The sequence below is a fragment of the Protomyctophum bolini genome (assembly GCF_963924005.1).
Source record: "Protomyctophum bolini genome assembly, chromosome: 9".
In the NCBI taxonomy this organism is placed as follows: domain Eukaryota; kingdom Metazoa; phylum Chordata; class Actinopteri; order Myctophiformes; family Myctophidae; genus Protomyctophum; species Protomyctophum bolini.
Window position 1 is genome coordinate 42,600,390 of NC_137870.1, and position 15,806 is coordinate 42,616,195.

The 15,806-nt window shown below is 44.7% G+C and overlaps 1 protein-coding gene across 4 annotated transcripts in view; it reads left to right on the forward strand.

The window, feature by feature from the left end:
* LOC308321169 (cell surface glycoprotein MUC18-like) overlaps positions 1 to 15,806 on the forward strand; it is an 83,858-nt gene that overhangs the window by 35,763 nt on the left and 32,289 nt on the right. For all 4 annotated transcript variants that reach the window (XM_080772005.1, XM_080772004.1, XM_080772006.1 and 1 more), the window contains exon 2: positions 15,153 to 15,277. In XM_080772005.1, the coding sequence (XP_080628131.1) occupies positions 15,153 to 15,277 (125 nt within the window). The remainder of the gene's footprint in view (positions 1 to 15,152; positions 15,278 to 15,806) is intronic.

The window sequence follows — 15,806 nt, forward strand, 5'->3', positions numbered from 1 at the left end:
AGCGTCTTTATGTTGGAGGAAGTTGACCCCAGTGACCCCTGGAACAGGAGAACCTCACCCTGAGGTTCCCTCCAGGCGTGAGGACCACACAGCTGTGCTGATAGAATGTACGGTCTACCTCTGGGGAGGTTATGCCTTCAAAAACTATAGAAATGAGTACTACAACCATCTTTATGCATTTGATGTCGATGCCCACAGATGGTTCAAACCACAGGTTTCTGGGACCGTTCCAGAGGGGAGGTTCAACCACTCAGCCTGTGTCTTGGGGAAGGTCATATTTATCCTTGGAGGATGGACCCAGATGACTCGACACACTAATGACATCTACAAGTTGGACACCACCACAATGGTCTGGTATTTAATCAACACCAGAGGAACTCCACCTCCTGCTTCATACTGTCACTCTGCCACCATCATCGGGACAAAGATGTTTGTATTTGGGGGCTGGATGTGGTTTCGGTACAACTACAAAACCATCACAGTGTTTGACACAGAGACCAACGCCTGGATGAACACACCTCCTTCTACACAGCTTCGTCCAGAATTACGCTGGGCTCATTCAGCCTTTACCTACAATGGAGAGCTGTACATATTTGGTGGCAGTAATTATAACAATGACCATAACTTCAATAATCTGTGGACATTCAACCCAGAAACCTTCTCCTGGAAGAAGGATGAGCCCAAGGGGAAAATCCCACATGGGATGAGGAATATGTGCTGTTGCATGCTGGGAGATCGTGTCATCATCTTTGGAGCAGACAACAGACCAGGTGACCTGTATGTCTTAGACTTAAGTACTAGCCTCAAGACATTATGCAAGCTAGCAGTTATTCAGTACTCCCACACAACATCAGGTGGGAACTGGCAGCCCAATGCGCTGGGTCATTGCCATCGCGACGAAAGTCCTCATGTTCTTTCTCCTGCAGTACCAGGACTATGTCTCCTGGTTCAGTCCCTGGTGCTTGATCAGCCTCCCCAGAGAAGGTGATCTTCTGGCCATGTTTCATACTTCTTTGTCCACATTCACCTCCAGAAGTTTGATCTCCTTGCATACTTTACGACCCTCACACTTCTTACAGCGGTCCTTCTCCTTTATGAACTCGCCCTTTCCGTTGCAGTCTGTGCAGACCGACTGCATCGGTTGATGCATGCCAGGTCCCAACCGTCTGATCACGATTCTCGTACCGTGTCCTTTGCATGCTATACACACTTCTGGACTGCTCCGGCCTTACCTCCCTCACCATTTACAGGAACCACACAGGACATCCTTAATGAGCTGCAGGTGGTGGCAGGTGGCTCTGCCAATGTAGAGATCCTCAAAGGAAACCTCCAGAGCGCGCACCTTATCTTCCCCCTCTCCTCCTGCCTCCGTTGCCCACGGTCGTCCACCTCTTCCCTGCCCCCCCCCCCCATGAATCCAAACCCAAATCCTCCTCCAAAGATGTGAGAGAAGATGTCGTCCATGCCAGAACCGTTCTCGGTCGGATTATTGCGAACGCAGTGATTGCGAACGCAGTGAGCACTTACTATGAGACCTAGCAGATCATGTCTGTCTGTCTGTCTGTCTGTCCGTGTGTCACGCTTTTGTGCCCATATATGGAGCTGCTTTGGGGACTCCTTATATGGTTATTGCTGCAATGCTGAGTCATGGACATGAGTGTGATGGCGTGGTCCAACTTGTGCCCATATATGGAGCTGCTTTGGGGACTCCTTATATGGTTATGGCTGAGTCATGGTGACATAACCAAATATGTACGAGCTGCGTTCGCTTCCCGCGTTTGCGCGTCTTACTGGTACTGTAAGGGTTGAGAATGTTCTTGATCACAAGAGCGGAAAGTGCTGACCAGCTGGAACTCTTTTGCGAAGTTAGGTCTTGGCGATATCTTTATCTTTATGGACAAGTTAAGAAAAGCTTAAGTTGTAAGGCTTAGGTTTAGATTCTCATACAGACTTGATTGAAGTTTATAATCCGACAGAGAACGGTTCTCGCAAGATGCCTTATATATAAGGAGTGGATGACGTCACAACTAGGTAGGCGTGACGTCAACCCTGACACAGTCAGCATCACATCTGTACATACACATCATACAGCACAGGACGGCAGCGCTTTATGATTCATTCATAAACACTTTCAGGTTGCACCAAAAAAGGAGAGAGCTTCTGCTCATTGCTGATACTGTATCCTATATTGTGCGAGTGTGTCTGTGTGTCTGTGTGCGTGTGTGTGTGTGTGTGTGTGTGTGTGTGTGTGCATGCGTGCATGCGTGCGTGTCTATCTTTAGCTCAACTCGGCCAGGAGCGAGCAACGCACATCTCATACTTGGAGCGCCTTGTCATGAGACCTCTCTCTCTCTATCTGTTTGTCTTTCTCACTGTCTCTCTGTTTCCCTCTCTCTTTTGGTCTGTTTGTCTCTGTCTCTTTGTCTCTCTCTCTCACTCTCTCTCACTCTCTCTCTCTCTCTCTCTCTGTCTCTGTCTCCCCCCCCCCGCTGCTCGGTCTCTCTATCATCGCAATCCTCGCAGTACCAGAATATGGTCCCCGTTGGCCTTTCCCATACTTCTGAGGACCCTCTGCTATTTCCTCCCTGCCTGCCTGCATGCATAGAGGCTGATGTGGAGGTCAGCCTCCACATCACCAGGGACGTGGGAACCATGAGGCGCAGGGGAAGTTAAGTTTGTACCACCGTGGGAGCAGGCATGAGAGAGAGGCCTTCTGAGACCCACGCAGAGCCCTGACACACACACACACACACACGCGCGCGCGCTCAAAGACATATATAAGCCAATGCGCATGCATCCAGTCCTATGAAGTCAGCCAATACCATTTGCTTGTCACTTAATTGTGTTGTTTTAAAATGGAAGGAGTCAGATCAGTTGGACATGGGAACATGACCACACAGCCCACGGAAAGTCAGGAGATCATGTACGACACATATTTCATGCAGAATGGAGGGGGGGGGGGGGGGGGGAAGAGTAGATGGGGGTATATCAAAACAGCTGGCACTGGAAACTTTGGAGTAAAAGTTTAAAGAGTGGGAACTTGTTGATCAAAGGCAGTGGAGAATTTGCTGACAATAGACCAAAGAGCATCATTATCAAAGATGCTCTAGTCACTGGGTCAACCTCAGGTGACCTTCACAGCTGAAGACCTGGGGTCTGATCTTCACAGCTGAAGACCTGGGGTCTGATCTTCACAGCTGAAGACCTGGGGTCTGATCTTCACAGCTGGAGTCTCGGACAGCTCAAAGGCTGTTTGATGCTGGTCCAACTACAATTTGAAAGTATGTAAGTCCAATGAAAGGAGGACAAAAAATCTGAAAATTGTTTGTGCCAGGGACCCCCAAAAGAGAAAAGAGAAGATTTGTGTTTTAACAATTTTAAATTATTCAACACTTTTAAAAATCAATAAATTAAATAAATAAATAAATCACACCTGTGTGAAGTGAGTGGTGCAACTCCCCACACGATGGTGGTGACCCACAGGAACGCACCCAGGGTGAGCCGCCCTGCGTCCGAAACGGTTGAGAAATGAGAGAGTTACCGTGTGGGGGTCCTAATACTGTACCCTCTACTGTAGTGTACTGTCACTACTGTACTGGCACACCCGAAATCATCATATATACAGTTAATATATGCGTGTGTGTTTGTGTGTGTGTTAGTGTGTTAGGTTGCGCACAGTTGGTGAAAAACAACCATGCTGTTTTCGTGCTCAGACCCAGGCAGCCAGCCAGCCAGCCAGCCACACACATAGTGCTCAGACCCAGGCAGCCAGCCACACACATAGCTCCGTAAGGGAGTCAAAAATAGCAGATGTACAAGCTTGCGGCTTGGTACGAAGAGACCTGCTGTGAGCTTATATCTGCTATTTCTAAATAGCCATCAGTCAATCCTTGGACTATACGCTCAGGCTCTCCTTCAGTCTCTTGAGCAGGCCTCCAACTGTGTTGGTCTTTACTGAAAATCCAACAATAACCACGTTATCAAAACACTTAACAACACGGCCTGGTCGGCCTGCAATGACATGCATAAGATCTGGTCATCCCAGCCTAGTAAGAGGTTCAAACTAAAGGCAAGATATTATATCATTATATGCATTCAAATAATAACTCCTGTATTGCAGCTGACAACGCTTACCTCAAACAGTATGGCTTTTGGAATAGATGATACATTCACATCTTTGTACCTAGATGGGCTAAATCAGGATGATTCCTACTTACTTGAGATTTTACTGGTAGCAAGCAAAAAAAGATATTACAGGAAACTGGTTACAAAAGAAGTGTCCTACTGCTGACCTATTCATCAACATTGTGAAACAACTGCATCTCCTAGAACAGATGACCTATTATTTAGGACTTCAAAAAGAGCTGGGTGAAAGAAGATGGGAGAAATGGATATATTTAGCTGGGGGGCGGATATGGAGTGAATGTGGGCTGTGTCTTTCCTGTTGTCAATGCATTTAAGAATTCCAAAATGCTGTAATACATGTATTGTTGTTGCTTGTTAGTTGTTACTGTACATCCCATGACCTCTTCTGTTTTATTCAGTTTTTCCATTTCTATACCAGAAGTATATCATCCAAGTCCAACTCCCCTCCCTGGAGAAAAGAATGCAGGTGTTTTTGTTATTACAGCTCATTACAAACCATGAGAAACGACCCAGAGACAGAGGCATTCATTGTTATTCCAGTGGTGATGATTTAAAGCATCTAGTGTACATGGAGTTATGGACTGCAGTCTGCAGAGGATCACAGCAGCAGTGATGTCTGCAACAGGTGTCCCTCTGAAAGGAAATACAGTAACGGGAGTTTGGTTTCGCCCAGTGAAAGCGGAGCATAGTGCGACTCCCTTCCTTCCTCGTTCTCCCAATTGTTGTGTGTGGGGTCCGGTGCGATCCCCCCATAACTATGTACAATTACAATTACAATTACAATTTACAATTTAGGCATTTAGCAGACGCTCTTAATCCAGAGTGACTTACATTAAGCAAGAACAAAACACGGCGATACATCACAATTATCACATAAAGACTATAGTTATCATGAATCATATGTAAGCTACGAACATAACAGTGGAATATAATGAAACTATGCATATTACTATATAGTGCTATGTCTACATAAAATGCTATCTAAGTTACATAAGGTGAGCCTTTGCCTGTAAGGTCGTTTACTTTGTTATCCTCCCTGCGAGTGTAAATCATTAGTTTGTGATGGCATGTTGATTATGGGTACACGGTGCATCTGGCACCGGCACCCTGGGTGATGGAGTGTGTGTGCCTGCATGGGGTGCATGTGTTTGGTCCGATGTGTACTATTAAACAGTCAGACAGGCATTAGTCCTATACCCAAAACCCAAACTAACTAAACCTGGAACCTCACAGGAAGCCACCACGGGTTAGTTTTAACCTGCCACGCATGTCGGGAGCCACGGGTGAGTTTTAACCCGGTCACGGGTTAGTTTTAACCTGCCACGCATGTCGGGAGCCACGGGTGAGTTTTAACCCGGTCACGGGTTAAGGCCTATTCATAGTCTGGATTTTCGGTGGTGAGGTGACCACCGCTCCGGTGGTGCGCTGACCACCGGAGCTGAAATAACGTTGAGCGGTGGTGAGTAAAAACAGAGAGAAGGGCTGGAGCGGTGGCGGTGGTTTGCTCTTCACCGCGGCTTGTGACGCCATGTTGTAGTTCGGTGGTCACCTAACCACCGAAACTACTACTACAGACTATGTATGAGCTTGTAACCGGACACGCATGTCGGGTGCCACAGTGTTGTCGGACTAATACCTGTTGGACTGTTAGTACTGTATGTCTAACGAACATATGCACCCCGCCTGCGTGCGTGCGTGTGAGAGAGAGAGAGAGAGGATAAGGGCCTGGCAGGTCAGACGACCTTGCCGTCTCTCAGCCATGGTGGGAAATCTGGGAATGCACGTTTGACTGCAGCTGCCCCTGTCCATCGTATTGTCTCCAACACACAGCTTGACAATCACCTGAACGAATCCGCTTTCAAGCATTGTGAGTTTCTGAATAGGCTATTTCCAGGTTTTAAGTGATTAAAGGTCCTTTTTTTATGGTCAGCCTTGTCAATTAGGGTCTGTCGATTTTAACTCTGTCATAGTTGACCACAAGAACCCTAGCATCCCTATTCTGAGCATGGCATGATAGGTGAACTTTCTGTACAAATTAGAATAGGTGAAAAGATTTAGTATATTTGGTTTCCTGCACAAGTGCTTTGAGCTAATAGAGTCTGCCTGCTTGCTCAGGGGATAAATTGTGTCTTGACCATCAGGTCAAAATTTGTGTCAGATCCTGTGTCTAGGTGAGACATGACCTTTGACACGATCTAAATGTCTCAATAGAAGAGCAGGGAGACAAGATAATACCACGTCATGTGTATAAGTTATATTGTTTAACATTCTCTACCATACAGAAATGACAAAATTACATTTAATTCATTAAAAAGAAGTTACCTAGTTCTGCTTGAACAGGATTTAACAGGAAAGCTAATCTGCGTTCCCAGATTAGTTTATGATCCCCGTCTCTTTATTTTGTTGGCTGTAATTGGGTCTCAAGAGTCCTCGATTATAAATGAAAAGGGTCAGAGAGCTGTCCTGACCTAATTCAGTGGGATAATACAAAGTCCAGTCATGTTTATTCGCTTTTTAAAGTGGCAGCCCTATTTTGGGCACGTCATAACATAAGTTGTTGTTGTAAGTGGAAACCGTTTATTTTTTATTATTATTTTAAAAATGATTTAAAATGCAGTAGGTGGTGCAGGCGATCTACACGCCTCACATCTAGAGTCGTTGTGCATCACATTGCCAAGTGCCATGAGCTGGTAGATTTTAACTAGTATTTATTCATTTCAAATGGGCTCAGAACTTAGAAGTATATTGTATAGATATTAGATAACCAAATATAATAATAATTGGCCACTATTATACCATCCATCCATCTTCAACCGCTTATCCGTAGTGGGGTCGCGGGGGCAACAGCTCCGCCAGAGTGCTCCAGACTTCCCTCTCCAGAGCAACATTAGTGACTTCCTCATGGGGGATTCCGAGACGTTGTGTTTTAGCCAAAAATATAAGATCTCCCACACTTCCCACATATAATGCCTAATTGCGAACGCAGTGAGCACTTACTATGAGACCTAGCAGATCATGTCTGTCTGTGTGTGTGTGTGTGTCTGTCTGTCTGTATGTCTGTCCCGCTATCCAAATATGGAGTGTGTTGCATCAGCAATCACTCAGCTCCATATATGGGCACAAAAGGGGCCGTCACATATACCTGACATCAAAGACAGCCGCCCATCTTTTTATAGCAGCACATGCAGCCACAACAACACATTAGAAATCAAATCATAACCAAGGATCACTGAGATCTCTGTTGCTGAACACGGAACATGCTTTTGCAATTCAGATGGTGTAAGCATGATAAACATTATGTTCAGTTACGTGATGTATGTTGACTGTATGTTATGTGGACGTGACGATGATGTGTGGTGGAATTCATAAGCCCTGTATAGTACGGGTCAGCGAGGTCTCTGGTTCTTTGATGGTAGCTGAGGGCCTGATTGAAGCCATGTGGCATTGGTGGTGGTGGCGAGAGCCTGAAATGCTTCGGGCCTGCGTCTCGTCTCAGAACTAATATGATAGATGGACGTCTGACAAGGCCTTCAGTGTTTATTTCTCTTTGGAATGCCTCTTAAAGATTCTTTCACGCTGTTTAGCCAGGCCAAAGCTGAGCTCAGCTATAGTGCTACTGTTCTGGTGTGGTCTCTCTGCCTAGTAGACCTGCCGTGTGTCTGAACTCGGCCAGTAGAGACGGTTGAAATAATAACAAACGGGCAGATATCATGCCTATTGTAAACAATCTGACACTCGGACCATAGACTGTTTTATGTTGGTACCATACAACAGTTTAGTAACAGTTTGTGTGGACACATTATGACCGTACTGTCGCTGTCGGGCTGTTTTGTCAAACAAAAGCTTCTAAAGTATAGCAGATGCACTTTTCGCGCCACGTTTCGAGCTTGTAGATGTGCTACTAATGTTATTTTTTTAATTTGAATCCTGAAAGGTTTTGGACATAATGACGTTTCCACCCAACAGAGTCAAAGAGACGCTATAGAGGGTATGCGCATGCATAAAGTGAATGGCAAATCGAGTGGCAAAGTGACAGGCAAATTGAGTTTAACATTGTTTAATGTCGTTTAATGCAATTAGATATGACTTTTCTGTTTGGATGCATATGGGCCAGAAAGTAGTTTTTTGCCTCTCATTAGGAATTCCTGCATAACTTCCTGGTTTGATGATGATGTCACGCGCATACCCTCTCTATACTGTACTGTAGTGAGCGTGTCTCGGTGTCAGACATGGAGTGACAGCTGTTATCTATCAGATAGGTACTGTAGTGTTTTGTCTGCGTGCCAGATAGCTGTGCTGTAAATGTCAGACGATACAGTACCTCTCACTGGCAGCAATCTGTACTCCACATACAACACAGACTCACATTCTGTACATTCAGACACACACATTGTATTTTCTACTCTCGTTTGATCATTTACAACCCTGATCTGTCTGGAGGTGCAGCCTACAGCCGGTGCCGGCTGTGGCTGCTTGTGGCCTTGTGGCTGATTTGTGCAGCTGTGGCTGTGGAGTCACAAATCATAAGCAATCATACCTTTCCAGTGCGTGCATGACACCGGTGTACAACTATAAAACTTAACCCCCTAAACCTAACCCCCAAATGCCTACTTTTAAATCCCCTAACGGCCTAACCCTTAACCTGAATCATTTCCTACTGTAATTGTAAGCCGACTACTCTTAACTGTATGTCTATAACAATCTTTTTCTGACCATGAAAACAACCATTTTCTCTTGAGAGGACGTGGGAAATTGTACTGCGCAAGCACACGCAAGCACACAAGCACACACACACACACACACACACACACACACACACACTAACTAACCCAAGTGCCCTCCTCTTCTCCTCGCACCCCATCTTTCTCTCCTTTACCCAACTTGACTTCTTTCTTTCTTTCTTTCCGTTTTTCTTTCTTCTCTCCTGTCTCACTCCTCTTTTATCTGAGTTGTGTGGTGTTAACTGCACACCCAGCCTGTTGTTCTTTTATCTGAGTTGTGTGGTGTTGACTGTACACCCAGCCCGTTGTTCTTTTATCTGAGTTGTGTGGTGTTAACTGTATACACCCAGCCTGTTGTCAGGCCTTCACATGGCCTGTACCAAAGAGCAGCCCTATAACAGACACTGTTTTCCCAGGCTCTGTGTTTCACCACCACTCGGTCCCGACGACACGCCGCTATTCCTGGTGTCTGTCGGTTCAATGTGCTGCACTGCGCAGTAATTCTGCCATATCACGTAAGCAAACACACTTGATAGGCCAATGTTATTCTTAGATGTGACAGGTCTGGAAAACAGGGCACTGTTCGTTCTGCCATGACGCATGGATGGAAATATTACTGCAGAGGAGGCCCGAGTAATGCGCCGTGGGGGATGCCGGAACTAATTGAGCACAATTATGATTGTGGCTTTTTATGTAAGGCCAATTTTATAGGGCCCACTTTGTGTCTGGGAGAGTCTCTTTTTCCCAGTGTTAAGTGGAGTTTGTTAGACATACTATGCGTGGCCGGTTACAACTAACCCGTTTTAAAACTCATCCGTGGCTCCCGACATGTGTGGCAGGTTAAAACTAACCCCTGGCAGGTTAAAACTATAACATGTGGCTCCTGACATGCGTGGCAGGTTAAAACGAACCCGTGGCAGGTTAAAACTGACCCGTGGCTTCCTGTGAGGTAAGATTTAGGGTTGGGTTTTGGGTCGGACTCATGACTGCAGGTCGACTAGTACATAAGTCGGACCAAATTGAGGGAGTCCCCTCTGCGTCTGCTTTAGCTGTGCCCGTGCTCTCGCTGAATTTCTCAAGGGTGCGCTCACCACAGGATGAGCTAATTATGCAATTAGCTAATTAGCAAATCATTAACCACATGCACCCTAGTGTCCCTATTCTGTCATAGACATTCTGGGAAAGTGTGCGAACATTCTGCGAAAACAGGAAAACATTCAGCAAAATGTTCACAAGTTCACAGATAAACTATGTTCGCTATTTTCTGTTCAACAAAGTACAGTATATAGGCTTTAAGTGGTTAAAACTAGGGCCACGACCAGATGTTGCACATGCAAAATCATCCATACAAGCTCTCTCTCTCTCTCACACAACCTCTCGCACGCACGCACGCACGCTGCCGTTCTCTATACAGTATCTTTAATGTAATAATAATGCTAATGCTCTCATCTATCAGGCCTTTAGTTTAGAGAACATGGGCAGTGTGTAAATTAAACATGAATGGCTGTTTGAGCGGGGGAATCCTTCGGTATGTAAATATTGATACGAGGGGGAAGGGATTACATTGATTACATAAGAGCATTCTGAACTGCAAACAAAGCAGATCACACACACAGATAAATGTGTTCAGGAACAGAGCCACCGCCATTGCTGTTGCTGTGTGTGCTTTTTACTATATTATGCCATTGCTTTGATCTCCATTCACTGTGTAAGAATAAAAAGGAGTCCTAAATGTTTTATAAGGTCACAATTAGTCTGTCTTCTCGGGTGCAGCGTCAGTTGAATCCACCTAAAAAGGGCAATTATTGATTACAAAGTGTGGTTTAATAATTGACGAAAGGAGTCTGACAGTACTGGGCTTGAATGCCAGTAGTGAATGTTTTGCGCAAATCAGCGTTGTTACGGTTTGATTGATTAATTGAATACTTTTTTTTGCAGAAATGTAAAAGAGTACAGTACAGTCAAACACTTGGTCCAGAAGGATATCACACAAAAAAAAGAAAGAAAAAAAAAGAATGGCTTCGCGCCGTTGTGAATTTCTTATAGGTTTGTCTTTCATTTCTTCATGACATTATACTGAAAACAAAAAATCATTGGATCTTGTTATTAATTCATGAAACATTTTGCATTTGTGGAAAAACGTTTTGAAATAATAATAAATTAAAAACCAAACGTAGGAAACCCTAAACTATAAAGGGGGCGCTTAACGGGGCGCTCTCGGTCTTTTAATATTCATAAAATGCCCATTTTATTGGGATCCCTGCAGCATAAAACCTTTTGAAATAGCTAAATACATATACATAAATTCATAATATGTGGGGGTTTGAGAACCACTGTAGGCCAGTATAGCTTGTTGAGCCGGACCTATCACAACGAGACGGTGACATCTCACACAGTGTCTGTTTTGTCTATACCTGTGACATGAAAGCCTTTTGACAGGATACAAACAATGCCCTTTGATATGACCTCAGCCTTCCACAGCGTCGCTTCCTCTCTCTGTCACGGGGCGGGGGGGGGGGGGGGGGGACCTATTTTTATCGCCAACCGTCACAGTGCACCTCGTGTTGTAAAATGAACACCTGGACTGTGCCTTATCGTTTCCAATAAAAGCTACAATCCGAGCGTTTTAAAGTCTCTGATGCGCCAGATCTGCTTTATTGATCATTTCAACTGGTAGGCATCTTATACCCGGTACCAAGCTGTACTAGTTATATTGTATTAACATACTCTACCATACAGATGTACTATAGTTACATTGCGTTAACATGGCAATAATGGCTGCCTTATTATTGCAGCTGTAGCTATAGTGTTGTCAGACTAATTGAGATCTGTAATCCGTGCGTGTTTGTGTACGTGTGCACGTATGCGTCATCCTCAATTAGCTGTTAATCTCTTTAAAGCCATCCCTTTCCCTTTTCTGTTTTCTGTTTCCTGCAACCTTCAACCATACTGCATTTACTCCCTCCCCACCTCTCTCTCTCTCTCGCTCTCTCTCTCTGTCTGTCTGTCTGTCATGCTCGTTCCTTCTGTTACACATGGTTTGGTCGTTGACATTGCTGAGAGTCCCCCTGTTTTGTTGTGATTTGTGATACAGTTCACCTCCAGGGAGGGTCTTTTCTAAACCTCTTTTCTAAGAGGCTTGTTTTACACTCTTTACACTCTTTCACTCACTCATTATACACATCACATCAAGTCATAACACTCGCACGCACGCAGGCACGCACGCACACACACACACACACACACACACACACGTACACGTGCGTGCACACATTCAGCCTTGACTTCCCCATTACTGCAGTAGCACCATCGAGGCCCACTAATGACCCCATTTTACCAATTTGACAAGACTCCATATGCTTTGAATTATATGCCTCTGCCCTCGATCTCTCTTTTCCTCTCTTGCATACCAAGGCGCCGAGGAGCCGGAATATTTACTAAGTACAGTTAGTACAGTGGGAGAAACAAATTCCCCTTTCTGGGAAAACACAAACACAGCATGCAGGGGGGGTCAAGCTCACACTCTCCAGGGGAAAATGTACTAGTGTGCTAAAGGCAGGACATAAAGCCAGAGACCCATAGCGCTGTGAATGCAGCACACGTACAGACTAATTAATATCTGCTTTCATGCGTGTGGTGCGTACAAATAAATATCTTTCATTAATCATAATCGAGGTAAAAGTTCGCAATAATCGTCTGCAATGCGCCTTATCACAGTAGATTCACACCTGTCAAACAGCCAGATGTTCTGAAATGGATCGTTATAATGAATACAAAATGAATCCCCTTTGACAATCGTGGTGGCGCGGAGTTAAAGCACCTGTTGAATCCACCATGCACGGTGTGTCCAGTTGGCTGAGCCGCATCTAATTGACCATATAATGTTCGGTGTGAATGGATGCCAGGCTAGGAGGGTGATCTTTGTCGCTAGTAGTAGTGACTCCTACAGTATGGTCTGGGTGTTGAATGACAACAGTAGTATCTACGTGGCTCCTCACTGGCAGGGTGAAACAGTATAAGGGCAGTGGCAACACAGAGGTAAACTGGCAGATAATGACTACATTGGGAGATAAAGGGGGGCAAAAATAATTGGGTACTACTTTGGGTGAAATAAACGTGTCCCCTTTAGTTAGTGTATTGGTCAAGTATACATTTGCACATAATCTAGAAGTCGTCATCTGCATTTAACCATCCTAACTATTAGGAGCCGAGGTTGTGCCGTTATGGAACGGCACCGGCTTCAGTCCGTCTCCTGCTCACGGACATTTTGACATTAAATGATTAAGCGGCAGTGACTCAGGAGGTATAGCGCGGCCGCTTGGGAACTGGTTTAAGAGTCTAAAAAGTCCCACTAACATCCCCCAGACCCTAAACGTTACAATATACTGTAAATATCTTAAATCCCCAGCCATATCCCCTTAACCCGGCCATTCATTTTATCACCTCCCTGCGTCATATACTCAGGATGGTGTTTTTTTCCCACCCTGGAGCGTGACACATAAGAGAAAAATGGCTGCTCGCGTGCGCATGGATATGGTGAACGGGTGGTGGAGGAGTGTAGGTGGAAGCTGGGAGTGAGTCAGCGTTGCGCTGTCATAGATAATGGCCAGGAAATGTCTTTGTCGGGGGGGGGGGGGGTAATTGGATTTCTTAATAGGAAAGGATCCGTCCAGGTCCATTAGGCAGTGGTAAACAGCAACACAAGAGGAGCACATGCAGGAGACGCAGGTTGGACAGAAGATAAGCAAGGAAAATATACCTACAAGCTCACGATGCGTCGCAAGCTTGTATATCGGCTATTTTCAAACGGACAAAATGTATATGGTGTTGAAGTGTTTAATGTATGTTTTGTAATGATAATCAAAGTAACTATAGTATAGGCTAACTAAACTTTTCAAATAAATGTAGTGGAGAAAAAGTACAATATTTGCCTCTGAGATGTAGTGGAGTAGAAGTAAAAGTATTAATACTCAAGTAAAGTACAAATACCTCAAAAATGTACTTAAGTACAGTACTTAAGTAAATGTACTTAGCTACTCTCCAACACTGCTCCCTGTCATTGCATTGTGTTCAAACTCCTTCACGTTCACGCGTCATGAATTGACCTGCATTAGAATGGCAAGTCTAACTTCCCGGCCCTCTGGCCATCAGCGACCATGCATGTATGCATGTGTCACCAGTGGTGGGCAGTAACGAGTTACATTTAATATATTACTGTAATATTATTATTTTACCCAGTAACGGGTAGTGTAAGCGGGTACTTGACCAACAACTGTAATATTATTACTATATATAAAAAAAATAGTATATTACTCAAGTTTTGTTTGCTGCCTTTTGAAAACATTTAATTAAAAAAGGCGAAGATAGAATGCTGCTTTTATTTTCTACTGTGTACAGTAACGGTACATAATCTGGAATACTGTATGCAGCAGAAAAAAATGATGAGAGACTGCGTAGCACTTTGTTTTTATGTGCAATTGTTCCGTTTTGGCTGATTGGTGACTCTTTAAGTCCAATGAATTGGATTCAGTTCACACCTAAACATGGGGGGGGGGTTTCCTTGTCCCGTCCCGTCCCACTGGAGTCTGCGTCACGCTGGGAGACCCTCCGAAGGGGGGAGAAACTACTCATTCCTATAAGAGAGGGAACAGTGCGGCTACTATGCGGCCTGTAAATTGAGCCTTTCTTCCTGCGAGAGAGAGAGAGAGGGTGACATGGTGGAATGCGGCACATTGCTGTGGACATGGGTGGGCTCTCTCATTCCACTCATAGCATCTCCCTCATCGCTTTGACCCCTTACAAATCTTCTGCCTCTTTTCCTTTCCTTGTGTGCCATCGTTCCCCGGTGACTGGGCGTCCACAGTACTGTATATATATATATATATATATATATATATATATATATAGACAGGCAGGCAGTTTCTGTCCCATATCAGTATGAATTATAATAGTATTATAGTATTATTATTATGGCTATATATATCTTATATGTTTTATCCCTGCTTCTGGTCAGACCAGATTAAATACATGTGCTTCCTTTTGGGGAAATGTAGACCGTCTGATATGCTTGATGTTTATGTTTGATAATATCACAATTTAATACATTCAATTACCTGTTAACTAAAATGTAGGGAAAATATTAGCCAACCCACAAGCCAGCCACGCTGTGAAATAATGTGAAATGTCAGTTTGCTTTTCCTACAGCGAACTGTGACGTACAGTTTCACATCTCGTACAGACTACAGACTCACATCTCTCTTTCTCTCTCTCTCTCTCTCCCCTCAGCCTGGGCCGTGATGGAGGTGAACATGGAGGACAGGGTGGAGGTGTTCAGGAAAGACACCGCTCAGATCACCTGCATCTTCAAGTCCGCTGATGGGTTAGGGGGCGTCATGATACAGTGGCTTTATGTAAGTGTTATGGCACACACACACACACACACACGCACGTACACACGCACGCACGCGCACACACATACACACACACACACACACACACACACACACACACACACTTGCGCGCACAGACACACATCTAAATATGTATAGTGGTGGAGCAATGCAATGCCGACACACACAAACAGCCTCTACTCATTCACTGATTGCATCCCATGCACTGTATTATGCTAAGAATACAACATATAAATGTAGGGATGCACGATATCGATTTCTTTATTCTGATAGTGATATCGATAACTTCCTGCTCCTCAAGATCGATACCGATACTAATAACCGATAATAAAACAAAATACATACATACATGGATGCACCTGGGACGTATCCTCATCAAGTCCCGACTTACGTCCCAGTAGCTACCCTCGATCAGTCCCATTAGGGAAAAACCAGGGCCACACAATCCGTTCCTCCTGAACTACTCTGCCGGGACTGGGAGGTACCATTCTGGTGCGTGGAAGGACTATAGGCTCTGTGGGTTGACTCC